The sequence below is a fragment of the Halichoerus grypus genome, chromosome 15, assembly GCF_964656455.1.
Source record: "Halichoerus grypus chromosome 15, mHalGry1.hap1.1, whole genome shotgun sequence".
Lineage (NCBI taxonomy): Eukaryota > Metazoa > Chordata > Mammalia > Carnivora > Phocidae > Halichoerus > Halichoerus grypus.
Genome location: NC_135726.1, coordinates 2,073,824 through 2,099,819, shown reverse-complemented (window position 1 = coordinate 2,099,819; position 25,996 = coordinate 2,073,824). Strand labels below are relative to the sequence as shown.

The window sequence follows — 25,996 nt, the reverse complement described above, 5'->3', positions numbered from 1 at the left end:
TCTGTAAGGAAAGAAATCCCAGCTACGTTGAAACCACTCTGAGGAATATATTTTAGCATGTTTTGTATGTTTGCCTAATAATGTATACAGCACAATCCAATTACTCTATCAAACGATCCTATAAGAAAGGCTTCCACAAACAGAGGGGTAAGAGGTCGGGAGCTATGGTAACGTTTCAAAGTATTAGGTATTACAAAGCAGCCCAGCCTAGGACTGCAGCGCTGTCCACCCAGGTGCACGTCCAGTAGACGTGGGGACGTGCGGTAAACGAACGGTCTGCAGCCTGCAGGCTCCTCTCCAAGCACCTGGCACCCTCCAGTGTTACTGCCCGATCACAGAGAACGCTGAGGCTCGGGAGGATGCTCGGCGGCGGGGAGCCCGAGGGGTGTGAGCGGGAGGCCGCCAGGCCGCAACTCCCCGGGGCCACATGGGCGCAGTTCCCTAAACACACAGCAGCGACAGGTACCCACTCTAGACGAGCAACCGGCAGCCCCCAGACCCGTGGCGCTGCGGCGGGAGCACGCCACGACTGTATTTTCGGGCCGGAGCTTTCTCGGCCATCGGCACACGGAGGCGGCACACAAGCGACGCGGGGTCAGCAAGAGGAGCTGGACCACGCGGGACTTCGGCGCGGGAGGCGCACCCACCCTCCCGCGGCCGCGCCTGGACCTCTGCACCCGATCCGGCCCGACCCGCGCGCCCGCGCACCGCGGGGTCTTCTCTGCGCACGCGCGCGGCCCCGCTTCCGCCACGCCCGCCATGGCGGCGGCGGCAAACGGCCTTGGCCCCGCCCCCCGGGACGCCGCGCCGGTCACCTGACGCAGCTGCGGGCTGAAGAGACACAAGGGAAGTCGCTGTCGCCACAGTCGAGGAGCTTCTGCTGCCGCCGCCACCGCCTGCAGCAGCCGGGACCCTCCGCCTCACCGCCTCCGCTTCGCCGCCCGCGCCATGCCGTCTGAGAAGACCTTCAAGCAGCGCCGCACCTTCGGTGGGTGCCGCGGCGTGGGGGGGTGGTGCGCGCGCCGGAGGAGGGGCTGAAGCGGCGACCCAGGGCGGCTGGGGTCGGCGACGGCCGGGGCGAGGGCCGACGGCGGGCTGAGGGGGGAACGGGGTTTCATGTGGGGCTGGACGGGGTGGGACCCAGGAGGGTCGGAGGCGGGGACCTAAGGTGGCCGGGGATGGCGACGGCGGACCGGGGGGAGGGCTGAGGGGCCGGGGGCCGACGGCGTTGTGGAGTCGGGGGGTGGGGAGGGTCGGGTTGACCGAGGGCTGAGGGGATCGGTGTCGGGGCCGGGGGTGGCCTGAGGGGTTGAGGGGGCCGGGGCCTGAGAGGGGTCGGACCCTGGAAGTCCCCTCCCTCGGTCGGCCGGGTCTCGGGCGAGGGCGGCCGTCCGTCCGCTCCGGGTCGGGGCCGGGGCCTCAGCGGGGTGGGACCCTGGGAGCCCCCCGCCAACACCGCCCCGGCTGTGTCGCGGGCGATGGCGGTCGTCCGCCGAGGGGGTGGGGGTCAGGGCCGGCGCGCGGTCCGACCCAGGAAGGCCCGCCACCCCCACCGCGGCCGGGTCGCCGTCGAGGGCGCCTGTCCGTCCAGGGCGCGCCGCGGCGGAGCTGCTGAATCACCGTTTTGGTCCCCCGCAGCCGTGGCCCGGTTGTGTGCTGGGTTCTCGATCAGCCCTGCAGTCCGGGGGTCGCTGCCCCTCCGGAGGCGCAGACCCGCGTGACAAGGGTGCCGTGGGGGAGGCCGGCCCGCAGGCCAGGCTGTGACAGGTCTTTGAAGTGATGACACTTGTCTGCAAGTGAATCATCCCCAGGTGAGTCGCCTCGGTCCCACGTGGTCGCTTACAAACGTCCGTACCTTGCTGGAGAGGAGGAGTGTGGAGGAGCCCCGAGGTGCAGCTTTGTACGCATCCCTGCGCCCTCCAGTGTAGACCGGGTGTGGCGGCGCGTCTGGATCCTGTTTGCTGCGGGAGAGCTGGGGTCCGGGGCTTTTCGTTTTGGCTTGCCGTTGCATTCATCCTTCTCCTCCAGCAGTGAATCACTCCTTCCCAGTTCAGGCTAGAAACCCGACTTGGGTTTCCTCGCATTTGGTGAAACTGAAAGTAACCTTATCACAATATTTACTCCACCAGAAAAATGAAGATAAGGAGGTGACTGGTGTTCCCTGGAAGCAAGAAAACCCTGCACTAACAGCGCGGCCCCCCGGGCAGCGTGTGGGTGGGGGTGTTTGTAGCAGCTCGGGGGGTTCCCTGAGGTCGTCGTCTTTAGGGTCTGGGGCAGCAGCACTGCACTCCTTTTGTTTCCGTGCCTGAAGTCCACAGAGTTGAGCGTTCACACAGCTTGGACGTGGTGGTGCAGATCTCGTTACTGGTAATGATTTGACTGCTTGGGCCTGAGAAGCTGCCAAGCATACCTTTTCAGGCTCTTGGGGCAGTTTGTTATTTAGCAACACTTGGATGTGCGTTTTGCTGGAAATTTTCTCTTTAATGACCTCTGTGAACTCTCAATATTTAGCTTTTATTCAGCCCTGAGAGCAGCATCTGAAGCAGATTTCCTCATGTATCTGACTTCTGTCTTCACTGACTCTTGCATTTTAAAGTTAACTGAGGGGCGCCTGGCTGGCTTAGCGGATGGAGCATATGACTCTTGATTGAGTTCAAGCTCTTGATCTTGGGATTGTGAGTTCCAGCCCGACATTGAACGTGGAGCTTACTTTAAAAAAACACACACACAATAGAAGTTAACTGGGGACATTTGTGTGGGAAAGATGCTTCTTTTCTCATGACTGAAACTATAGTTATTTTCCTTTTGCTTAGAGTATTTTTAGGTTATTCTAGAAAAATCTCTGAGGAGTAGGTGGTAAGAGTAGGAAAAGTGATGAGATAAACGTATTCTAATTCACGGAACCTGCGGCCCTGAGGGTGAACCAGGGGGGTAAACCAGGAATGCCCCCATTTTTTTTCCCTGTTAGTACATCTTATAAATACTGTTTGTGGGCTTGCCCCATAGCTCACCTTTACTCCCCCCCCCTTTTTTTTTAAAGATTTTATTTATTTGACAGTGAGAGAGCACAAGCAGGGGGAGCAGCAGAGGGAGAGGGAGAAGCAGGCTTCCCGCTGAGCAGGGAGCCCAATGCAGGGCTCCATCCCAGGACCCTGAGATCATGACCTGAGCCAGAGGCAGATGCTTAACCGACTGAGCCACCCACGCGCCCCCCTTACCCCCTTTAAAAAGATCTCTTTAATAGTCATTTTGCAGAAAAAAGATCAAATATCATTTAATGGCTGCTACCTTTCCTTGCTCCACTGCTGACAATTTTCACTGATTTGTAGCCCAGTAAATGAGGGAAATCAATTCTTTGGAAAGAACCCCTTCTGTAGAACCTAAGAGCAGCCCCAGTTAGCTTGAGCAGTTCTTTCTCTTTCCAAGTGAATGAGTTTAGCTTAATTCAGAATTGAATATAGCTCTGCTTATATCTTCTACTAAGATTGAGAGGGTTGAAGTGGACCTTGGGGCTCACCCAAAACAGCCCCTTCTTTTTGTAGCTGAAGAAACTGGGTGGGGCCCAGAGAGGTGAAGATCATGGTCCACCTAGTGGTAGAGTCTAGACTTGCACTTTATCTTCTCCCTGCCCTGTCTTTTCCCAGCCTCCAGTAGGTAGCCATCATTTTCAGTACATGAGATGGGCCAACACTAAGTCAAAAGGCATGGTGTGTCTTTGCAGGTCTGTGGAAAATTATGAACTTCCAGAGTTGTGTTTGAGCAAATAATTCTGGATTTGGTATGCTCAAATGTAATAATTTTGCTTCAGCTTCTGGGATTGCCCAAGTTTATTTAATGACACTGTTCTGCTGTGATTTAGTGGTGAGTAGATTTAAGCTTCTCCATTAATATCAAAAAAGTTAGCATGTCTTGGGGGAAGTTTATGTGTTGGTCTAGGATAAATAGCTCCACCTACTCTAATAGGTAGACTGTAGAGCAAGGTTTATGCCAAAACGTCAGTAGCACTCCATGAACTGAAGCTGTGTTGTTACTCATTGAGTTGGGTATTATTTTTATGATTTATAGACAGATGGGGGCAATATTATGCTTCCATTTCACTCAGTTAAATAAAGTTATACTTTAAATACCCCAGGGAATCTCGAAGCAACTTTGCAAATGATATGTTGGTAAAAATAAGACACCTTGACTCCCTTCCTCTATTCTTATGTTTGTAAGTCTTATAAGGGTTCTTAGAGACAGGAGAAAAGGAATCTGGGAAGTATATCTTGATACGCATTTGGAAGAGTGTTTTATTTCCATTTTACAACTTTAATTTGTTTATTAACCATCTTCTGTGTGCAAGGCTGAGCCCTTGGTAAATACAAAGATGATAGAAGCGGGTCCCTGGCTGCCAGGGGCACTCCTTTGAGGAAGACAAATAATAAACAGGTCATTACAACATTTAAAAAAAAATACTTAAGTAAAAGAATTGCTCATATGTGCCTTTGATTTGTGTTGGTAGTAATGTTTTTGTTAAATATACTGTTAGTCTCTGAAAATAGCTGTCTACTCAGAAGAGTGAGGCACAGGGGCGCCTGGGTGGCTCAGTCGTTGAGCGTCTGCCTTCGGCTCAGGTCATGATCCCAGGGTCCTGGGTTCGAGCCCCGCATCGGGCTCCCTGCTCGGCGGGAAGCCTGCTTCTCCCTCTCCCACTCCCCCTGCTTGTGTTCCCTCTCTCGCTGTGTCTCTCTCTGTCAAAGAAATAAAGTCTTAAAAAAAAAAAAAAAAGAGTGAGGCCCAGGCATATACCGTATTCGCTCAGTCGCTCCAGGCTTACCACTGGGTTTTCGCTGCAGCTGGCCAAGATAGTCGTGACACTTCTATGAGACTTTCTGCCTTTAATAAAAATAATGATTTTTGTCTTTTTTGGACCGTATTTTGGGGATAAATCAAGATAAACTTTTGATACTATAGTATAGAAATTATAGTTTCAGATTTGAAGCCTCACATTTAAGCCTATTTTGTTTTTTTCATTTTCCACTTGCCAAAACAAACCTATTTCCTTATATTAAAAAACTCCCCCTTCGTCTGAATGTTTCCACTTAACGTTCAGGTTTATTAGGATAAGCTTTTTTTTTTAATTTGAGAGAGAGAGAATGTTAAGCAGACTCTGCGCTGAGCACAGAGCCTGACTGACACGGGGCTCAATCTCACCACCCTGAGATCGCGACCAGACTGGAAATCAAGAGTCCAGATGCTTAACCGACTAGCCACCCAGGCACCCCCAGTTAGGATACGCTTTTAAATGTGAAGCATATTCCAGGATATATTAAAGAATTATCCTTCATTTGCTAGAGTGAATTAATTGTGATTTCCTCTAACCTCTGAAATAATCTTCCCTGACAAAATGGAGGTTTTTGTTGTGAAGAGGGTTGAGAGGTAAATCTAGATGGTAGAGCACCTTTTCCTGGGGTAGGACAGACATAGAGACAGGTCTCAAAGCTGAGAGAAACATTGAAGGGGAATCAGTGACACTCTCAGAAATAGAGAAGGATTTGAAGGATGATGCCTGGGAAAAAATCCTCCTCCTCCTGTGTTTCCTTTACTCTCCGTATTCTACTAATTAACTGCTTCACTCTGGACCCTAGATGTGTGGGTTTTCCACATATCAAGCAATTCAGCTGGCTGTCCTAGAATTGAAAAAAAAAATTTATTTATTTTTTGAGTAATCTCTACACCCAATGTGGGGCTTGAACTCACGACCCTGAGATCGAGTTGAATGCTCAACCGACTGATGCCTCTCCTACAGTTTAACTCAGTTCTAATTCTGTTTACCTGGTGATAGCCTCAGATCCAACAGGTTGAGTTCAGCCCCACAATATTGCCCCTCCTCACTCACCATTCCAAACACTAATTGCAAGTGCAGTTTGTTACTTGTGCTTTTTACCAACTGGCTATAGATCAGAGGTTCCTATGACCCCCTCATGTTTAATTAAATTGCTGGAGTGGCTCACAGGAAAACTGTTTATTTGCTAGATTACTGGCTTATTACAAAGAATATTCAAGCATACAAATGAACATCCTGATGAAAAGCACATAGGGTAAGGTCGGGAAGAGTCCTGAGCACAGGAGCTTCAGTCCCTGTGGAGTTTGGTATGTGCCACTCTCCCAGCACCTGGAAGCCCTAAACCCCATCCTTTTGATGGAGTTTTCATTACATGGGCATGACTGGTTAAATCATTGGCCATCGGTGATTAGGTCGTCCTCCAAGCCCCTTTCCCCTCCCTGGTGATTGGGGTGGGTCTGAACATTTCAAACCCCAAGTCACTGTTCTTTCTCCCTGGCAACCAGTCCCCATCCTTAGGAGCTTTCCAAAAGTCACTGCATTAACATAAACTCAGATATGGTTGATTGGGGTTTGCTATGAATAACAAGAGATGGCCCTTATCAGTACAACTTTTTCTTTTTTTTTTTTAGTACCACTCTTATCATTTAGAAAATTCCAGTGGTTTTGGAAGCTCTGCCAGGACCAAGTACATATTTTTTGTTAATAATCACTATATTATAGACCACTAGGCTAAGCTTATTATTAACAATAACTAAATTTTATCTCTATTTTCTCGTACTGAATAGGAATGCGCGCTGCTAGGAATCCCTGAGTTTGCAGTCTTCTTCTATAGCAGATATGTTAGTAATTTTATCTTAGAAGCTGATTTAGAAATGTTGGGTGGGAAAATAGAAATAGAACCTATATGTTCATATTTGAACATGGGAATTAGTCATTTTTATGAGGAATGATACTGAGTGGTTTTTTTTAGATCCAAAAAAATAGGCAATGGTAGAATATATTCACATAGATCATAGCATCTTTTTTCTGAAGCCACCAGGACTTCCAGGAAGTCCATGACATTGATCATTCATATAAGTGATTATATTGAGAGGAATACAGAGATACTCTCTAAAAAAAGTATTCAACAGTAGACATTGTGCTTTAAACTTTTTGGATGGGGGGTGGGAGGAGGCAGGCACTGAGCAAAACTTTTTTTTTTTTTTAAATTTTGATAGTGTATATTTTTTTCATTATTATTATGTTGTGTTAATCACTATACATTACATCATTAGTTTTTGATGTAGTGTTCCATGATTCATTGTTTGCGTATAACACCCCGTGCTCCATTCAATACGTGCCCTCTTTAATACCCATCACCAGGCTAACCCATCTGCCCACTCCCCTTCCCTCTAGAACCCTCAGTTTGTTTTTCAGAGTCCATTATCTCTCATGGTTCATCTCCCCCTTGATTCCCCCCCTTCATTCTTTCCCTCCTATCCTCTTTTTTTTTTTTTTAACATATAATGTATTATTTGTTTAAAACTTTTTTTTTTTTTAATCAGAGAGAGAGAGCACAAGGACGGGGAGCAGCAGGCTCCCTGCTAAGCAAGGAGCCTGCTGCGGGACTCAATCCCAGGGTTCTGGGATCGTGACCCGACCTGAAGGCAGACGCTTAAAGGACTGAGCCACCCAGGCGTCCCTGAGCAAAACTATTTAAAAGTCAAATAGGGCATTTTCCCCGCCCCATATCTCTTTTGGGCAGTTTCTTTTCCATTAAGCACTGTATCATTGAAAAGCAGGAAGTAATAACAGAAACTTGCATTGAAGAGCCTATGGCTTATCTGAGATTCCTATACCAGCTTAAACTTCGAAATATTCACAAAAATTGACCGGTTCTGGGAGTCATTGGAGGAAAGATTGGTAATGCCATGCAGTTAATTTGCTGTTTACATTTGACTGTAAGCCTGGGGTCCCAAACCCTTGAAACTAGAAATTCTGTACTCTTGGTCTTGTGTCACCCTACCTGCGAGAGCGGTGTAAGTGCACGTTGGTTTACGTGGAAATTGCGTTTGACGTGACGTATCAAGTTGTGCCAGGGGTGGCTCCTCTCCGTTCTAGGGAAGATGACCTCACTGCTCTGGTCTGTCACAGCTAGGGATGGTGAATTTAGATACAGAAACCACCAGTAAAAGTGCAGGAAAGAAGCTGCATTTTGGCCCTTAATAATGTCTATGTCTCTTCCTTTTCGTTGCAGAGCAAAGAGTAGAAGATGTCCGACTTATCCGAGAGCAGCATCCTACCAAAATCCCAGTAGGTAGTCTCCGGCACCTACGTTTCAGTCGTTAACAGTGTGCGCAGAAGAGAGCATTGCTGAAGTACTTTAGTGCGTGTGTGTGTGTGTGACTGTGTGTGACTATGTGACAGGTTTCTACAGAGCTCCTCAGACGAGTAACCCCAGTGTCAACTTCATGACCTAGAATTGAGGTATTTTAATATACGGTTCTTTGATCTAAGCACATTCTGTTTCCTCCTGAGTCTGAGTTTGCTGCCTTAATGTTACACACTTCACAAGTCAAATGTATTTACTTGGGGGGAAAGGGATAGAGGGGCTAGAACTGTTCGTATTTTACAGTGGAAGGAAGTGTCCACTCTCTGCTAAAGGAAGGAGTACTGCAGTAGGAAAATCAGCTCTCAGGATTGAAATGTGACTGTACATTCCAGGCTTTTTTTTGATGCCCCAGAGAAGTCTGTTCTATTTGGCTGCTCTGCAGGAGATGGAGGAAAGACATTGCTCTTTCTTGTCACGTGTAGGTGCCTCAGATGCTTTTTGCCGTGCCCAGGCAGCAATACCCCGTACTCCGAATCCTTTGCTGGCAGACCCTAAAAAGGTTTCTGCTGAGGCACCAGGTCTAGGGAGAAGTGGTTAAGAGGAACTTCTGGTTTCAGATAGAGGCTGAGTTCAGGCCTTAGGTTCAAGGTTACTGAGTGATGTTGAGCTAGTTACTAAAATTCTGAAAGGGGCTGCCACATCCTTATCTGTAAAATGGGAAGAGAATCCCATCCCATGTAGTAGTTGGAAAGATTTGCCTAGTTCTTTATACATGGTTGTTATCTCCTACAAATGCTACACACCAGACACTCCACTGTTAAAAATTCTGTAGAAGCTTTCATGTTTGGCTTTCTGATGTGTCCCCTCAGACTAAACTGAGGGGAAAGAGAAAAGGTCCAGGGGGTTGGGGCTGTAAGGTACACAGAAAAGATAAGATGGGTCTGCCCAGCAGTTTCCCAACTATAGGATTCGACAGTAAAAGACACAGTCTCTGTTTTCCTTGGACTGCTTAGAAATTTCAGTCTGTCCTTATATTTGGGGTCAACATGTGGCCCGGGGATTTCCTTAATTTTAAGGTTTTCTTCACTTTTTGGTGCTAGCTATTGGAAACGAATAGCCCAGCAGTCTGCCAGGATTTGTTCTGCAGCCTCCCTTTGAAAACATGAATATCTGCGTACATTAGCAGTCCTCTTTTCTGCTAGCAGTTCCAGGGTTTTTGCAGAAATCACATACTCATACTTCCACATAGGTGCTTGTGGCTCCTAAACAAGTTTACAAGCGTTCCTTATTGGGGATAGCATGGATGGACAGGCAGCTTGCTGGCTCTCCAGTCCCCGTTCTCCACTCCCCAAGGACGGCTTTTTCTTCCTTCGCTCCTGTCTATAACACTGCTGTCTAGATGGCAGCACTCGAGAAGGCACTTTTCAGGTCTAGCCAAATGACTTACTCATGACTTACGCGTCTTCTCTCCCAAATTAAAAAAGTACAGGAAAAAGAAAAAAATAACTGAAAAGTCAACCAGTCATTTATAGGGAATTGTTTTCATGAAGATCAACAGCACTGGAGAGTCAGGGACACCTGAGAGGAGGAGGGAGTTCCCAAGGCCATGCTGTCCTGTGTCCCCAGGCTGCTGTTGTGTCTTCCTTTAATGAAGAGGGTCTAAGGTCAGGAGATTTTCTTCTCATTCTGACTGCTTCTGCCTCTTCCTGAACTAGGAATTTAAGATTTTTTTTTTTTTTTTTTAAAGATTTTATTTATTCATTTGAAAGGGAGAGACACAGAGAGCACAAGCAGGGGGAGAGGCAGAGGGAGAAGCAGGCTCCCTGCTGAGCTGGGAGCCCGTTGTGGGACTCGATCCCAGGACCTGGAGATCATGAACTGAGCCAAAGGCAGATGCTTAACCATCTGAGCCACCCAGGCGCCCCAAAGTTAAGATTTCTGTATTGCCGGGGCGCCTGGGTGGCTCAGTCGTCAAGCGTCTGCCTTGGGCTCAGGTCATGATCCCAGGGTCCTGGGATCGAGTCCCACGACGGGCTCCCTGCTCGGCAGGAAGCCTGCTTCTCCCTCTCCCACTCCCCCTGCTTGTGTTCCCTCTCTCGCTGTGTCTCTCTCTGTCAAATAAAATCTTTGGAAAAAAAAAAAAAGATTTCTGTATTGCCTCTGATCTCTGCTGCTAGTCAAACCCAGGCAAAAGTAGTCTTACCTACTGATTCTCCCTTGTGGCTACTGTGTTCTGAACACATCCAATGGATAAAAGTCCTTGATCTTAATAAGGAAGGGAATAGCAGTTTGATTTGGCCTTACACAGAACCCATGTGGGTCCCATATATAGTGGAACAATGTACAGATAAGTATCTTCCCCTTTTCTAGAGAGAGAAACATTATGCCAAGATTTCCATTCCTCTCTCTCCATTCCCGTCTCTCAACTTCTCGTCGTCGTGGCAGGGTAGAGAGTTGCTTTACCTGGAGAAGAGTGTCTGTGGTACTCAGAAGATGATGAGGCACAGGCAGTCAGCACTCTGGCCAGCTTTTGTGGTGGCTTCAAACTAGGGGAGAAATTGTCCTCTGTGGAAAGGAAGTATGGCAAGGAGCTAATGAATTTATTTCGGTTCATGATGTGGAACTATTTTTGTTCCCTGCATAGTGCAAGATTCTTGACTCTTAAAATTCATTAAAGAAATATAAGGAGTATTTTGTCAAAATGAAAGAATCTTTGAGTCTTTCTGCGCAAAATTTGTCTCCAGAGCCAGCTGATCATTGTCTCTACTTATCAGATATTTACTTAGGACTTTTTCCACATCAAGTAGAGAAACCAGTCTAGTATGAAAAAGACATTTGAGTATATTACCGTAATTAAGATCTCACACATTTCAGAGGAAATAGTGGTATTGCAATTGACATAGATTCAGAGCTTACGCTCTAAGCTGGTACCTAGCATCTGCTCTTTTCTGACTAGTTAGTATATTTTCATGGTTCCAAATAACAAAAAGAATATATAGCAAACTTCTTTCACCACCCTGCTCACCTCCCTGGAGGCAGCCAATTTGTCTTGTGTACTATATTCTGTAAGGGATAGAGTCTAAGCTAATAAATGATCACTATTCGCAGGAGATCTATGGGGAAACTAACAAATGTGCTGTTTCTATTTCAAACCCCGTTTTGGTATGTGCCAGTTACAACATAGAAAGTATTTCATCTCTTCATTGTTAACAGTTATTTTAAAATCTCTCGTCTGGCTGCTCTTCTAGGTGATAATAGAACGGTACAAGGGTGAGAAGCAACTTCCTGTCCTGGACAAAACCAAATTCCTTGTACCTGATCATGTCAACATGAGTGAGCTCATCAAGATCATTAGGTATTTAATCACCTTTTTTTTTTTCTATTTCTTTGGGTAACTGCTCATTCTGTATCAGACTTACAGATAAATCTTTAGTTGATTAACATCTGTGCAAGCTTAATAAAACCTAGAGATGTTTCCTTCCTTCCTGAGTTCTTTTTCTTATCTGCTGGGCTTCCTGTCCCTCAGATTCTTTCATCATAACATCTAGTGTAGACGTTGTCTCTCTCTTAACGATTTTATTTATTTGACAGAGAGAGAGAGCGCGCACAAGTAGGCAGAGCGGCAGGCAAAGAGAGGGAGAAGCAGGCTCCCTGCTGAGCAGAGAGCCTGATGCGGGGCTCGATCCCGGGACCCTGGGATCATGAGCCGAGCCGAAGGCAGATGCTTAACTGACTGGGCCACCCAGCCTCCCCTAGATGTCTCTTAATGAGAAAAGTTTACAAGTTTTGTATGGCAAAATTAGTAAAAAATAATGTAGACTTGGTAAAATGGTAATAAATAGTTTGTAAATTATAGTTTGAACTATTTCATTAGACACTAATGGCTATTCAGAGAGCATACTAATTTAAAACTGGCCTGGGGAATACAGTAATAATAATCTACTAAGAATTACCACTAATATCAGTCATGAATGTAATCCTAGGACATGTCCTATGCTTTATGAGAAGTTTTAGGAGAGTCCTCATCGGTAGGCACACACATTATTTTGCCAGAAGCAGCATTCAAAAAAGCTTTATACTTTTCTGTCAATGGGGGAGGGTGATATTTCTCCATGTCCCCTGCATATTGATGTGTTGGTGTCTCTTTCAATAGGAGACGCTTACAACTCAACGCTAATCAAGCCTTCTTCCTGCTAGTGAATGGACACAGCATGGTGAGTGTGTCCACGCCGATTTCTGAAGTGTATGAAAGTGAGAAGGACGAAGACGGATTCCTGTATATGGTGTACGCTTCTCAGGAGACATTTGGAATGAAACTGTCTGTGTAAGACTAGAAAAATGCATCTGTTCTTGAATTTTTTTAAAACCTTACCAAGGAGAAAAAAAGGGATATTACCAACTGAGATTGATGAGTTCATCCAATCACAGATCATCAAAACAGTAGTGTTCCTGCCTAGGAGTTTTAGGAAGTTGTTTTGTACTGTAAGCAGAAAAACTGAGCTCCAAATGAGCACATTCAGCTTTGGGAAACTACATTATTTAACCTAGGCTGTTTTGTTTTCAAATTTAGAAGTTTAAGAATAAAATACTTTGCATTCTAAGTTGCCAATAGCATAGACCTTCACGTTATTTTAATGCTCCTTCCCTATTAGGAACCTGCAATTTAAGCATTCAGAGACATTCTTTACGAGGTTCACTGAACTAGCCAACTTTTTGTAGAAGGTTTTCTATTCAACTGGGGAAATACCTGTAAGAGGATCTTTAAGTATAAGTTGTCAAGCATAGTCGTCTCCCCCCCCCCCCCCCATTTGCTATAATCGTTGGCAAAAAGCTGGGAAAATGGGGGTAGGAAAACTCTGAACTGCTGCCCAAGGTTCCTGCTCCTCGTGTACGTGTACTGTGAGCCCGTGATCTCGCAGCGCTGGCGAGTTCTTGTTTGCTTCTCTAGACAGTAACAGAAAAGCACCACGGCTCAGTAAGAACCTTGAATAATTTAAAATTTTGGTCTAGTTTCTCAAAGGGCCCAGAGAAAGAACGTGTGACATTTCTCCTGGTTTGTATATTCTCTAAGAAGTCAAACTGCTGTCCGCTTTGGTAAAGAAACAAGCTGTCCTATCCGTTTCATTCCTTAACTACAGTGCTAGAAACTACAGAACACGGAAACTAAAGCATTAAAATTCAGATGCACTCCCTCTGCCTTTTGGCCTAAAGCTGTAGATGATCCATGTTTTATGTTAAGTGTGTGACTGTTATTAAAAAGTTACATTTTTAAGAGTATTTCAGTTGTCATTGTAGGTCAGCCAACCATCAAAGTTCCTCCACTCCCGAGTGCATGTCAGTTGTGAAGAAAACAGTAGCAAAAGGAGACCTAATGCTCTTCACAGATACTAATGTCAGAAGTTAAACATTTTCCGAGTTCACCTAGAATAACCAATGCTTCCTGCTACCTGCATGGGGTTCACTATTTACTGTTTTTGTGGGAGCAGCACAGAAGGATCACAGACCCCTTCGGACTGTACTGCGGCAGGTCACGATTTCCCTTTGTGTATTTAGATGTGTGTGGTGTACCTGTTAGTGGAAGTTACTTATTAACGGAGGGGGGGGCGCGGTAGTACTGCATACGGGCGCTTGACCCCTGACCTTCCGACTCCTCTTCCCGCTGCATGCATCTGTCCACATGGCTAACTTTTAATGTGTGTTTTTACATAATGTAAATTCTTAACTGGCCTGTCTTGTTTAGATTGTATACATCATTATATCTGACATTCTTGTAACTACTGTGTGATCAGTAAGATTCCTAGAAGAAATTCTGCTTTTTAAAAAAAGTACCATGCAGAGAGGGGTGACTTCTAATCCCACATTAGTGGGTGGTCACTAGGATCTCTAAACCAAGTACATTTTTAATGAACTAAGGTGAATAAAGGCACAACTAAAAACTCATGAAGCTCAGTTTAATGGATCAGTATTTGATACTTGGCAATGCTGTATACTGTCTACCATCCCAGGCCGGGTGGTGGTGGCAGTGGGGGAGGGGGGACAGAGGGGCACCCATCTCTGAAGGTCTCTGCCTTGTCCCAGGCACCTTCCTTACCTTGGTCAAGGTTCTGCCAGCTGGTCTTGTCTTTGCACCAGTAAATTCTCCTGGGAACTAAAAGGCATAGCACAAAGAGGATGGATGGATGTGAGACCTGGGTGTCTGTGGGAATAAACACTTGAAAACCTGCCACTATAAATGAAAGAGTAAAACACAGCAGGTGCCGAGAGTATGTGCTGAGTGGTCAAGGAGGCATTACGTGTTTGTGGTACCTCATGCCGCATCGGGGAAAGATGCAGCACAAACATCGGCCAAGTAGTGGGCAGCATTACTCGTTTGAGAAACTGCACCCATTCCAAATTGAAGCAGGCACTTAAAATGTTTTTGTGGAAGAATCCAGGGAGCAAGATGAGGAAATGTTCTGCTTCCCCGAGTTTGTTGCTCTGGTATTCATGTCCCCCATCTTCAGAAGCCTGACCTGACCAAAGAGCAAGTCAGAGGGGCTGCTGTGGGCCCCAAGCATGGACCACTTGTGTGTCTCCTGACAGGAGCCCTGATGGCTGGAACTGTGTGTACATGAACATTTTCCTCTGGGTAGCCACAGGCCTGACAAGACCAAGAGGCCCTGGGGACCTCTGTTGGGAAAAAGGCGCCAGCCAGGTTTCTCCTTCTGGTGTCTGGCGCCGCTCATGAGAACACCACAGTCCTGGGCCAGCTTGTGCTCATTAGACCACCACCATTCCAAATCCAGAAATGCCAGGGCACGTTCATACCATGTCGTACCACGTGTTTAGAGAGACGTTCCAAAGAAACTTGACATCAGTTCATGCCAATCTTGATTTCTTAGGGAACCTAGAGCTGGAACATACCAAACCAAGAGTTAATGTTTCTGGTCATAGCAAGGACATTTTTTTTTAAACCCGGGAAACTGGATAGAAAATGGATTTAAAACCATGTATCTCTTTTGTCAAGTGGAGAAGGCAGAAAGGGTTGACTCCCTAGTTTGCAGATCAAGAATTGCAATTTATTTGAAAAGATGTGTGCTTCATATTCTATGAGACAAAGACCTAATAAAATGAAACAGCTTTTTTTAATTTTTATTTTCAGTACATTAAATTTACTCATAAAAACATTCTAAAAATGTACAATTTTTCCTTTTTAACAAAGTATAATAAAACATAAAAACTTCAAAAACAATACTTAACATTTACAATTCAAAATCAAATTAGCAGAATATTAAATATTTACAAAACTATATCTTTTAAAAATATTTATAAAGTTACATGCAATTTTGTAGAATTGACATAAAAGAATGGCTCAAAAATGGGAGAATTTTCCTTCATTCCTAAAAAGAAAATCTGTCCAATATAAGCTGTGAAGATTCTCGAATACACGAGGTCTCTGGTTTCAGTACCAAAGCCTTCATTGTGCATGTAAGAACTTAATGCATGTGAGGGGCTTGTTACAATCCCCGGGACTGACTGACGAGCCACACTGAGCTCCCCTCCCCCCAGAACAGTGTAGTCAAGTTGACCTTTGGCCTCAACCAGCAAGTATGTGGTTTTGCGAGTGCTGATTAAAAGATTTTTTCATTCAGAACCTCAGGACTTTGCAAACGGAGCCTCTTCAGAACCCACGGCTTTCAACGTCACCTGCGCTTTGGAAAGGACGTCCGCCCGCTCAGGTTCCACAGGCCCATCCTCTGGGAAGGACACGGTTTCCCTTACCATCCTTAAGACTCAATATATACGCCACCAGTAACCAGGATGTAAAACAAGCAAGGCATCAAATAACCCATCACAGAAGCAGGAAGAGTACAAAATGATAGGGAGTGAGGAGGGTGCAACCTGACTGCGCCGGGCCAGCGCTCTCCCGCGACACTGGAGCGAGCCCAGAGCGGCCCGGGCAGACGCAGACGGATCCGATCGCCGGGCGCCCGCGGGGCAGGGTCGGGGCCGCTGCTCCGCACCTCCACACGGGGCAGTGCAGACTAGCTACGGTGACTTCTAAGGAGGGAGCTAGAACACGGACCCTACCAACTACTATATTCACAAGCCGACTCCCATAATCTGGAGATCATAGATGCTGCTGGTTGGCTTTTTTTTTTTTTTAAATACCCAATCACACATACCTGCTTTGAAGAAAATAATTCTGTTGTTATTTTAAGTGCTAGCTCCCATTTCCTCAGTGCTCATTAGCAGTTACGAGTTTTAACATTTAAACACTTTTCCAATTTTCAATATTACCAAGAAAAGAAGGTAGAAAATTGTTTGCTAAAAAAAAAAAAAAAAAAGGATTAAATAGTTGTTTTATCCCAACACTGTATTCTACTTCAATCTGTACATTCCACTTCCCCCATTCTTGGGAGACAAAAAATGGGGACAGAAACTTGGACAGACGACAGACTACACAGCAGAGTGGCTGTGCCACACCTACCTGGTCGCTACAGCATTTGCACACTGAGCCATGGTTTCAGGAAAACGACTACAGAGTTGAAAGGGTCAGTCAGATCTGTGTTTCTATGAAGATGAGGCCATCTGAGGAAGTGCAGAATGCTCTTGAGGCTTACTGACTTTGGTTGCTTTTGGAGAGAAATTTATCAGAGATTACACTGCCAGCAAACACTCCCCAAGTCCAAGTATTCACTTGGGAAGAGTCTCACGGACCGGCAGCTGGATGCTCTGTGTCCCGTGTGCCTCACGTTTCCGTTTTACGATTCTCCCCTTGGAATGGCCTCACTGGAGACATCACACCGCACACGCACTCTCAGAGACAAGTGGGAATTTTTCTAAGACCTTTGATGACTGGAACACAGCCACACAATGTCTGGACTTATTTACCTCAATCTGAATGTCCTACTTCGAATCGAAGCTCCTATTTTAATTTTTTGTTGTATGGAACACACTAACCTCTAATATTTATCAAAATAGTCATAAGGGTAACAACAGACGCTTTCATTCCCCAATACTGACCACTAAAACAAAAACCCTAAATATGATTTTTTTTCTTTTGTTATGAGACAGTTTTCAACAATTTCACTGTGTTGAAATAGGATTTATTTAAAATATTTCTTTGTTTAAAAAACCAAAAAATTTAAAAGTTTGGCTTTCAGCACATGTCCAGGCCACCGTAACGGCCTTCAGAAATATTAAAATCGTAAACATCAGTGGACACTCCCAAGTCTTCCTTTAACATCATATGACAAGTTCCAGGCTCGTACTCTTTAAGGCAAAGTTGTGTCAGTTCTCATTATTTTGACATTTTGTAGTGTTTATAATTAAGAGATCAATGTAACATTCCCCCAAAAAGTTGTTGTAAGCATCACCATCACTTCAAAACCGTATGTAATACTGTGTACCAGGAAGAGAGAGAAGCATACGGAGGTCTGTCAATTCTGCATTGCATAGAAATGAAACTCTACTAAAATAAAACTCTAAAAAAACGCTACTAAAAGCCTGTCATAAAAAAAAAAAGGTAACTCTGCCTTAGTTTCCGCCAGGAAACTGATCATAAAATTTGAAGCCTCACATCACAGTGCCTCAAATTCTAGGGTATTCTTTTTGATTTATACCAATTCGGCATGAGGCTGATTGTCCCATTTTAAGAAAGGTCTGAATATTATGATTTTCTTTTTTTAAATAAATATTCAACTGCAAAATCCCTGGGCAAGGCCTTACCAATCAATATTTTAATATTGAAGGCTTTAGTGTTAAAATACTACTATCTGAGCAGAAAATTCCCTTTTGGCTTTAAAGGTTTAAGTCCCTAAATTTCAGACCAAGCAGCTTTCATTGTAATGGGGTGAAACAGAGCTGTATGGTGAGGACTTACTTCCCACTTTGGATAAAACTAGACTTCTGCAGATCTTGTAGCTCTGTCCTGTTGGTGTGGGCTCTTTCAGAGTCTTACCACTTTCTACTGTAGTTTTCAGGTAATTTCTAGCAGAACTAACCACTAATACACAGCCTAATACAAAAGAAGCTGACAGGAGAACGTTTCAAATCTTTTGCTCATAAATTATAGGACTGTATTATTGTTGAAACGTCTGTCTCGAGTGTGAATCCGTTAGCAGTAAGCCTTGGGGTCCTTGGGAGATCCGTGAGAGAGACAAGAACTTGCCAACTTTGCTAAGGATGTGTAGCATCCGTCAGAGCCAGTCACGAAGGCCATGCGGTCACCATGTCTTGGCGAGAGCTCTGTCGCGGTGGAAGATGACAGGACTTCAAGCTACTGAAGGGCCGGGAAGGAAGGGATTCTCAAAGCTTTGACAACTAGGGATTCTCTGGGACTTGGACCCTTAGATATTAAGTTGTTGCGAGTAACTATTTCTATTTAATAACGTAGTTTAAATTTATTCGCAGAAAAAAAAATTAAAAACTTCAAACTGCTACAAGTGTTTTAAGGAGGGAAGGAAATGCTAAAATCTCTGTTGTGTACCAAGTCACGCAGCCTGCTGGTGCCAGCTCCTTAAAAACGGGTTCTCTGAGTGTCTTGCACTGACTGGTCTCAGGGAGTCTGTCTCCCCGAGCGGCAGAGATTGACCTCAGTTTACATTCTTCTGGAGTGCAATCCTTAAAAAGCCCAGAGAGATTAGTGTCTAACCACTTGAGGAACAAAACAAAACAAAAAACAAAACAAAACAACGAAGGCGACATTTTCCCTCACCCAGGGGTATCAAGAGTCCGACTGGTGGAACTCCACGCGGAGAACTCCAACCTGCAGTTCTCGATTCCGATCTTGCGTAGCTGCCCGGGAATTACGTGTGAGCCTGGAAGGACCGATGACGGCAATGCTCCTCGGGAGACGGAGGTCTCTGCATCGCAACCACGGTGGAGGCGCCGACCAGGCGAGTCCTGACGTCAAGCTCCAATCTAGGATTTTGGCAATAAAACTGAGTTTGATGCACTCCTACGCTAGGTTTTCTATCCAGTCTAGTAAAGTAAAGCACCTTTGGATTAAAAATATTAAGCTCAACAGCAACTAGACTTCTCAGTTTTGTATTTAATTTTCCTTATGTCTCCATGGCTTAATAGTGTTCTGCTGCCAGAGAAAATTATCAGTCTGTGGAGTCCAGACTTTCTGCTGGAGGGGCATATTTCAACCTAAAAGTACCTAGAGAGAGGGGGGGGAGAAAGAGATCAAATTTGAATCACTGTGCAATTACTACCAACAACTGAGCTGTCCAAAGTTCTTTCCAGAGTCACTGGTCAAGAGGCGGGTGCTGGAAATCTGAACTGCCTGTCGTACCCACTCCCAGCTCCTCGCTTCCACCCCCAAAACTAGACATGACAAGTGGATCAACGCCAAGGGGTGACCCGGCCGGTCACCAGTCCGGTTCTCTATTCTTCGGGAGCTCGGCCGGGCTGGGGGCCGGGGATGCCTGACCCTCACCCCGGGCCTGGGCCCGCTGCTTCAGGACATAGCCCCAGCGTGAGGACGGCCCACAGCCACTCCCACCTGCCACCAGAGCCGTCTCTAACGCTCTCTGGGTGACCAAGATGCACAGGCGGGTGTAGGAATCCCAGGCCTGGGGCAACCATCAAGCGCCTACACAGAGACCAGGGGACCGTTCCAGGCTGCACGTCTCCCAGAGCTGGGAGGGACGCTCCTCCTGCCTAGTTGAATCTCCCTTCCAAGGCCACCCGCAAGAACAAACCTGCGTCACCGCCACAGCAGACACACACTTGAACTGGACTAGAGACAAAAGAGAGCAAGTGCAAGTAAGGGGGGGTGGCGCGTGGCAGCACAGCGAGGTGACCCGGCGCACCACGCGCCACCAGCCCGGCCCCCGTGGGGGCGGAGAGCGGGCGCAGGCCGGCCAGCGGCAGGCCCTCGGCTTCCAGCCCCACACGAGCCCTCGGCCCGGCCGCCGGCGCCCTCCGCGAGAAGCAGGCTGCAGTCCACGCACAGCTTCGAGACCAAGTGACCCTCTCGGGGGCCTTCACAGCCCACCCAGAACTACACGCTCTTCCCAACAGCATTCAGAACATTCGTTTTTGCTTTAGAAAGCAGCGAGTTCACTACCGTTTCCCCACAGAGGGGAGCTCCGCGCGCCCGTCTCCTGGGCGCGGCCCGCTCTGCGGCCGCCCCCCTTTACCTTGCCGATTGAAGTCCATGGACGGCTGCTTGCAGTCCTGAGCGCGGTGCCCGGTGGCCCCGCAGTTGTAACACGACAGATTGCCGCTCTTCTTGTGGCCGGAGCCGTTGCTGCTGCCCACCAGCCCCGGGGCCTGGTACACGCCCGCCGCGCCCGCCATGAAGCTCTGCATGGGCGGCACGGCGAAGGCCGACTGGCCGCCCAGCACGGGCTCGGGGGGCACGCTGCCGCCGTAGGGCGGGTGCACCACGGGGAAGGCGCCGCCGCCGTACTGCTGGGCGCCCACGTAGCCGCTGCCGCACACGGGGCTGAAGGGCAGGAAGGGGAAGGGGAACACGGACGGCCCCGAGAACGGGTGCTGGAAGTAGTTGGCGTAGCTGACGGTCAGGCCGCTGGAGCCGCAGCTGCCGCTGCAGCCGCACGACGTGCACACGACGCAGCCGGGCGGCGGGGCGGGCGCGGGCTGCTGGGCCGCCGCCTGCTGCTGATGGTGGTGGTGGTGGTGGTGGTTCTGGGCGGGCGCGGGGAGGCTCCCCGGGGAGCCGCCGGCCCCGGCCCCGCCGCCCCCGCCGCCGTAGAAGCCGCTGTCGGGGGCCGAGGAGAGCGCGGGGCTGGAGCTGGGGGCCGGGCAGCTGGGCACAGAGGCCATGCTGGCGAAGGACGTGGGCGGGTGGCTGCTGGAGGAGGCAGTGCTGCTGCTGGCGCAGAAGCCGCCCTGCAGGGGCCCCACGGGCACACTGCTCATCGCAGAGAAGGCAGCTTTGGTGTTGGTGTACAGAGCAGTCCGGGGGTTTATTATTGCAGGGGGCACGCTTATTTGCACATTATTCGAACAGGGAGTTTGCCCAGAAATGGCAGAATCCGCGGGGACAGATGAAGACACCAGAAGTTTGATGGGTGGCCGGGCCACGTGGAAGACGGCGCTCGACGTCCCCGCGGCAGCCGTGCTCGCCTCCCCCGCCAGGGCCGGCTGCGGGGCCGGCTTCATCACCCTGTCCAGCGCAGCCGTGTGCACGACCTTGGCGCGGGGACCGAAGGAGACGGTGGGTGACACGGAGCTGCTCTCGGCCAGGGCAGAGAGCACCTGCAGGGGCTGCTGGGGGGTGGGCGTGGGTGCTGCGTCGATCACGGTGTGGCCGAAGTTCTTGTCCACTTTGATGCTGCCTCTTGGTCCCGAGAGTTTACTCCTTTCTTCTAGAGACAGCAGCGAGTGCACGGAAGGCGGGAGGAGCTTCATGTCCGCGCCCCCCCTTTCGGACTTGTGCACGGAATTCAGCATCCGGATGGGTGCCAGGTGCGAGGCCGCGGCCATCATCTGGGGGGGGAGGGGGTGGTGGCCCGCCGGACTGGAGCCTGCCTCGTTCTGCACCGGGAGAACCTGGGCCGTGGGTCTGGCGGAACTTGAAGCGAAATGGTTCAGTAGCATGACGGGCTTCTCCTTCTCCGAGCCCTCCAAGTGCATCTCCACACCTAGAGATGGAAACACAGCGGTCAGCACGGCGCCCCGGGCCAGGGCAGGGGCAGCAGGGCGCTCCCAGGACGGGCATCCTTACGTCTGTCGTTCTCCTCGGCGCTGTCCGAGCTCTCTTCCCGGGCCTGCACCCCCATCGGGCTGGGTGAGGAGCTGGAGCATTCCGAGGAGCTGCCCTCCCGGGCCGTCTGGTGAGGGGGCTGCTCCACTTCTACCCGCAGCGCTGCGGAAAAGGGGCGCCGACAGGGGTCGTGCCGGCCAGTGTCTACCGCGCCCTCCCCACCCGCCTCGGCGCACACCCATCCCGCTGACCCGGGCACCAGCCCCGGGGAGGCGGGTGCTGTCACTCCTGCTTCAGACAGGACCCGGGGACTCGGAGAAAACAAGCTGCCCGAGGCTCCACTCACACCTCGGAGAAGAAGCGACAAGGGGCGCCCAGCCACCACGGTGCCACCGAAGTCATCTCCCAACACTGAGGGACACCCCATTTTACGAGGCCAAGGGATGGAAGACCCTTTTAGTCAAATAACCACTGAAAAGACAGACTGGCATGTTTTTCTCCCTGGCGTCCTGTCACTGTTGGTACTTCCACAGTGTAAAGAAAACCACGGGCCATCCGTCCCCGGCATCCGGCGCCCCGACTGCAGAGGCGAAGGCAGGGAGAGGAGGAGGGCGGCTAAGAGCCCAGGGCCCCGCGGCTCCCAGGCGCTGCACGACAGGGAGGCTGCGCTCTTGCACTCTGGGGAGTTTCAAGATGGACCTTTGAGGCAAGGACCTACAAGGACCTGTCTGCACCCTCCTGGGGAAGAAGCGTATCTTCATCTGTTTGGGGTACCTCTTTCTCTTTCCCTCTGGCCGTGCAGCTGCCGGATCTAATTCTTTTGCCCGAACAACTTCAGGTGAGTCACCGGTCTCTAGGTTCTAAACCAAATGTCCCTTCTGTTTTCTAATGGTGGAAATGATGAAAGCTAAAATAATGAGCAGTAACTGTAAATTCTAAAAATAGGCAAATGCCAAAAGGCTGTGTGTGGTCTGGAGTCTAATAACTATCCTCCAAAGGAGGAGCCCGCGATGCCCCCCTCAAGGCCACCCCGCCCTCACCCACCTGCAGCGTGGGGGCCTCGCACGGTCTGCACGGGCCCGACGTGGCTGGTGGGGGGGACGCGGGCCACTCCACTGCTGGTGACTGGGGGTGGGGCTGTGGGGTTCAGGCACCGTTTCTCTGACTTCTCCCTGTGCCACAAGAGAGCACGTGAACGAGTGAGCGTTCAGGTCTTCTGCTAGAGAACGGTTTACTGTTGCCCAAGCTCTGCTCTCCTGCACAGATTCCATACAAAGGGGACCGCGCCCAAATACCCTCAGAGGCGGAAAGCAATGCATTCTGACTTGTCGGATTCGCTGCACAGGGCCCTTCCTAGCACACCCAAACCACATCGTAGAACTGTGAAAGCATTAATGAAGCTTTGATAAGCAATCAAAGTAATCCAATCAAGGGCATTTAGCTAAGTGCTCACTAGCACCTGTTCAGTGCAGAGGCACTCTAAGAGCGACCCCCTGGCTGAACACAGGCCCATGAGATGACCCACCTCAGAATACCCCTAGGCCCCAGATGACCACTGGGATACTTACAACCAGCACAGTTACCAGAAAGGGGGAAGATTCCACACGTCCTCACCTTCCCTCTTTAAATAAAGCCCCCACACACTGCCTCCTGGCTGAAAGCCTCTCCTCAATGAACTCTCCTTTGTTCCGCTTCAGGTGAACTCTTTCACCTCCCAGGCCACCCGATAGTCACCCCACATTTGGGGGCCCCCATCCAATCGAGATACCCCATTTAGATACCACATTCAGTACATTAGGAATGAAAAGAAACAGACATTTCGCAGTTTCACACTTACTTCTCCAGCTCCAGCTGAGTCTTGAGTTTTTTCTTTGCTCCCATTGTGAGGGATTCAAATTTATTTAGATCTTCCTCAGTAAGGCTCAGAAACTTGCACAGAAGAAACACATTATAAAGTTATTGAGAATCAATTAGGACTCTGAAAACAAAGAACTTGGAGTATAATTTAATAAACGTATTCTACCAGTAGCGTACACAAACAGATCAAACCTAATGGATAATAAAAGCCTTGGGAACAGGGGCACCTGGGTGGCTCAGTCGTTAAGCGTCTGCCTTCGGCTCAGGTCATGATCCCAGGGTCCTGGGATCGAGCCCCGCATCGGGCTCCCTGCTCAGAGAGGAGCCTGCTTCTCCCTCTCCCATCCCCCCTGCTTGCTTGTGTTTGCTCTCTCTCTCGCTCACTCCGTCAAATACATAAATAAAATCTTAAAAAAAAAAAAAAGAAAAAAAAGCCTTGGGAACACCAAAACAGTCCATTGCTAAATGATGTGGTGTCCCTCGTTCAAAACATGAAATGCTCACTTTCCATATGAGGCTCACCGGCCACGTCCACTGGGCCTTCCGCACACGGCCTGGAGAAGACGGGGCACCTGGAAGGTCCGCACTATGCAGGCAGGTGACTAAAGAACATGTCTTGCAGTTTCCACTTCTACAGAGACTGGGTCTGTGGAAATGTCCCCCTCCTGTCCAGGGACCTACCCCCTGGGGTAAATGCAAGCTGTTTATCCTCCTCCAGAAAGGAGAACTCTTAACAGCTCTTTTGTCTCACAATCACCATCATTTTAGGGGCAAAGCAACTTTGTTGGAAAGCAAGTGACCCAGAAAAGCAGATGCCACCTGTACTGAATGGCTAACTAACCCGGGGGTCTTAGACCAAGCAGACATAACACTGGTTCGCATGATACTTCATAACGCGATTGTGATTTTATGGCTAAAATTCAACTCCTACATTACATTAAAACTTTTTTAAACTGATCATGAGACAAAGTTGGCAGTAGCTATTGTTTTTTAGGATTTATGAATCTTAAGCCAAGAGTATTACAAATATACTTAGAAGCGGTTTATTATGTACTACAAGCTTGATTTCTAGATTCAATTGCAGATTTTTGGACAAATAAGATGTTTATATAGATAAAAGCACCAAGTGATCGTATCCAGCAAGGGGCGTCAGAGCTCAAACACCGCCATGGGTCAAATTTAGTTTTCTCAGTGACACCAAGACTTCAGAAATTCCAGAATTTTCTTTAACAACAAAAAAATGCTCATCAAAACTCTCTGTTGTAAAAAATAATTTCCAGGGCGCCTGGGTGGCTCAGTCGGTTAAGTGTCTGACTGCTGATTTCAGCTCAGGTGGTGATCTCAAAGTTGTGAGATCAGCCTTGGGGTGGGCTCTGCGCTCAGCAGGGAGTTTGAGATTCTCTCTCTCCCTCTGCCCCTCCTGCCACCCTCCTCTATCTCTTAAAAAAAAAAAAAAAAAAACGAAACAAAAAACCAAAACTTTGTAGGGCTGCTTGAAAGACATAAAATTCATCTATTACTTTCAGCTGTATGACCGTCAATCAAGCCAGATCATCAGCAGGCTGCTCCCTCCTCGCATGCAAGTATTTGGGCGCCTTGTAAAACAGGCCCTTCTGGCACTAAGTTCCTGCACACGCACAGCCCAGGCCGAAGGGCATCTAACAAAGGGCGCGTGCGCACCAGAATTCACCATTTCTTCTGAAATGGCTGCTGGGGATACAATGTCCTTTATATCATGTAGAGGATCTAACACATGAAGACCCCAGACTATCTTAAAAAAAAAAAAAGCTGTTTGTTTACAACCAATCCTGTTCGAATTTTTGCTTTGGCGGCAGGGAGGCTTCCCATCCACAGGCACCGCCGCTCCCCAGTGGGCGTGCAGGACCCCGGGCACACATGGCATCGACTAGCAGGCCACGGGATTCCCACATCGTGGACGGTCAAGACACCCACCTCAAGCCCGCTAGGAACGAGGTCAGAGGAAGACTGTGGGTTGCCTGCCCGGTCATCCACATACCTTCTCCATGGTGAGCTGTTTGAAGACAGGGTAGTACTTGTGCAAGCGCAGCTTCCTCAGCCAGTCTAAGATCCCGTTCTGCTCCTGGGTCTGAGGGGCCTGCAGACTGGAGGGCATCAGGATGGCGGGCGAGCTGTCCATCTGGGCCCGGTAGGCCAACGCCGAGCCTGCACCCCCCGCGTGGGAGCAGTGGGGCAAGGCGGCCGAGCTGGCCGAGTGCGGCATGTGGTGCTGGGCACTGCTCTGAGAGGAGGGGATGCCGGCCACGCCACACACAGGCCTGTGGGGACAGCAGACAGGTGGTCTTCCCGGGACCGTGGC

At 48.6% G+C, this 25,996-nt stretch overlaps 2 protein-coding genes across 10 annotated transcripts in view; one reads left to right on the top strand and one right to left on the bottom strand.

The window, feature by feature from the left end:
• The first annotated feature begins 817 nt into the window (after positions 1-817).
• On the top strand, positions 818-14,078 carry MAP1LC3B (microtubule associated protein 1 light chain 3 beta). Its single transcript, XM_036100938.2, has 4 exons — positions 818-988; positions 8,064-8,119; positions 11,387-11,493; positions 12,292-14,078. Exons 1-4 carry the CDS (start codon positions 949-951, stop codon positions 12,464-12,466), a joined length of 378 nt encoding a protein of 125 aa, XP_035956831.1. The 5' UTR covers positions 818-948; the 3' UTR covers positions 12,467-14,078.
• The window catches only part of ZCCHC14 (zinc finger CCHC-type containing 14), a 56,923-nt gene continuing 45,002 nt past the window's right edge, over positions 14,076-25,996 (bottom strand). For 5 of the 9 annotated variants that reach the window (XM_036100929.2, XM_036100931.2, XM_036100935.2 and 2 more), the window contains 6 exons: positions 25,676-25,955; positions 23,639-23,730; positions 22,846-22,973; positions 21,823-21,963; positions 20,270-21,739; positions 17,212-19,043 (listed from right to left, as the gene is read on the bottom strand). In XM_036100929.2, coding sequence (XP_035956822.1) covers positions 18,847-19,043; positions 20,270-21,739; positions 21,823-21,963; positions 22,846-22,973; positions 23,639-23,730; positions 25,676-25,955 — 2,308 coding nt within the window. In that variant the 3' untranslated portion in view covers positions 17,212-18,846. Of the gene's footprint in view, positions 16,754-17,211; positions 19,285-20,269; positions 21,740-21,822; positions 21,964-22,845; positions 22,974-23,638; positions 23,731-25,675; positions 25,956-25,996 lie in introns of those variants that run through there. The other 4 variants (XM_078063452.1, XM_036100930.2, XR_013444355.1 and 1 more) reach the window with 4 other exon arrangements.

Excerpts from the sequence above, each read along its gene's own strand:
- MAP1LC3B (XM_036100938.2), top strand. The coding sequence starts at position 949 with ATGCCGTCTGAGAAGACCTTCAAGCAGCGCCGCACCTTCG. Across the intron at positions 8,120-11,386 it reads AGCATCCTACCAAAATCCCA|GTGATAATAGAACGGTACAA; the intron begins GTAGGTAGTCTC and ends CTGCTCTTCTAG. Across the intron at positions 11,494-12,291 it reads GAGCTCATCAAGATCATTAG|GAGACGCTTACAACTCAACG; the intron begins GTATTTAATCAC and ends CTCTTTCAATAG.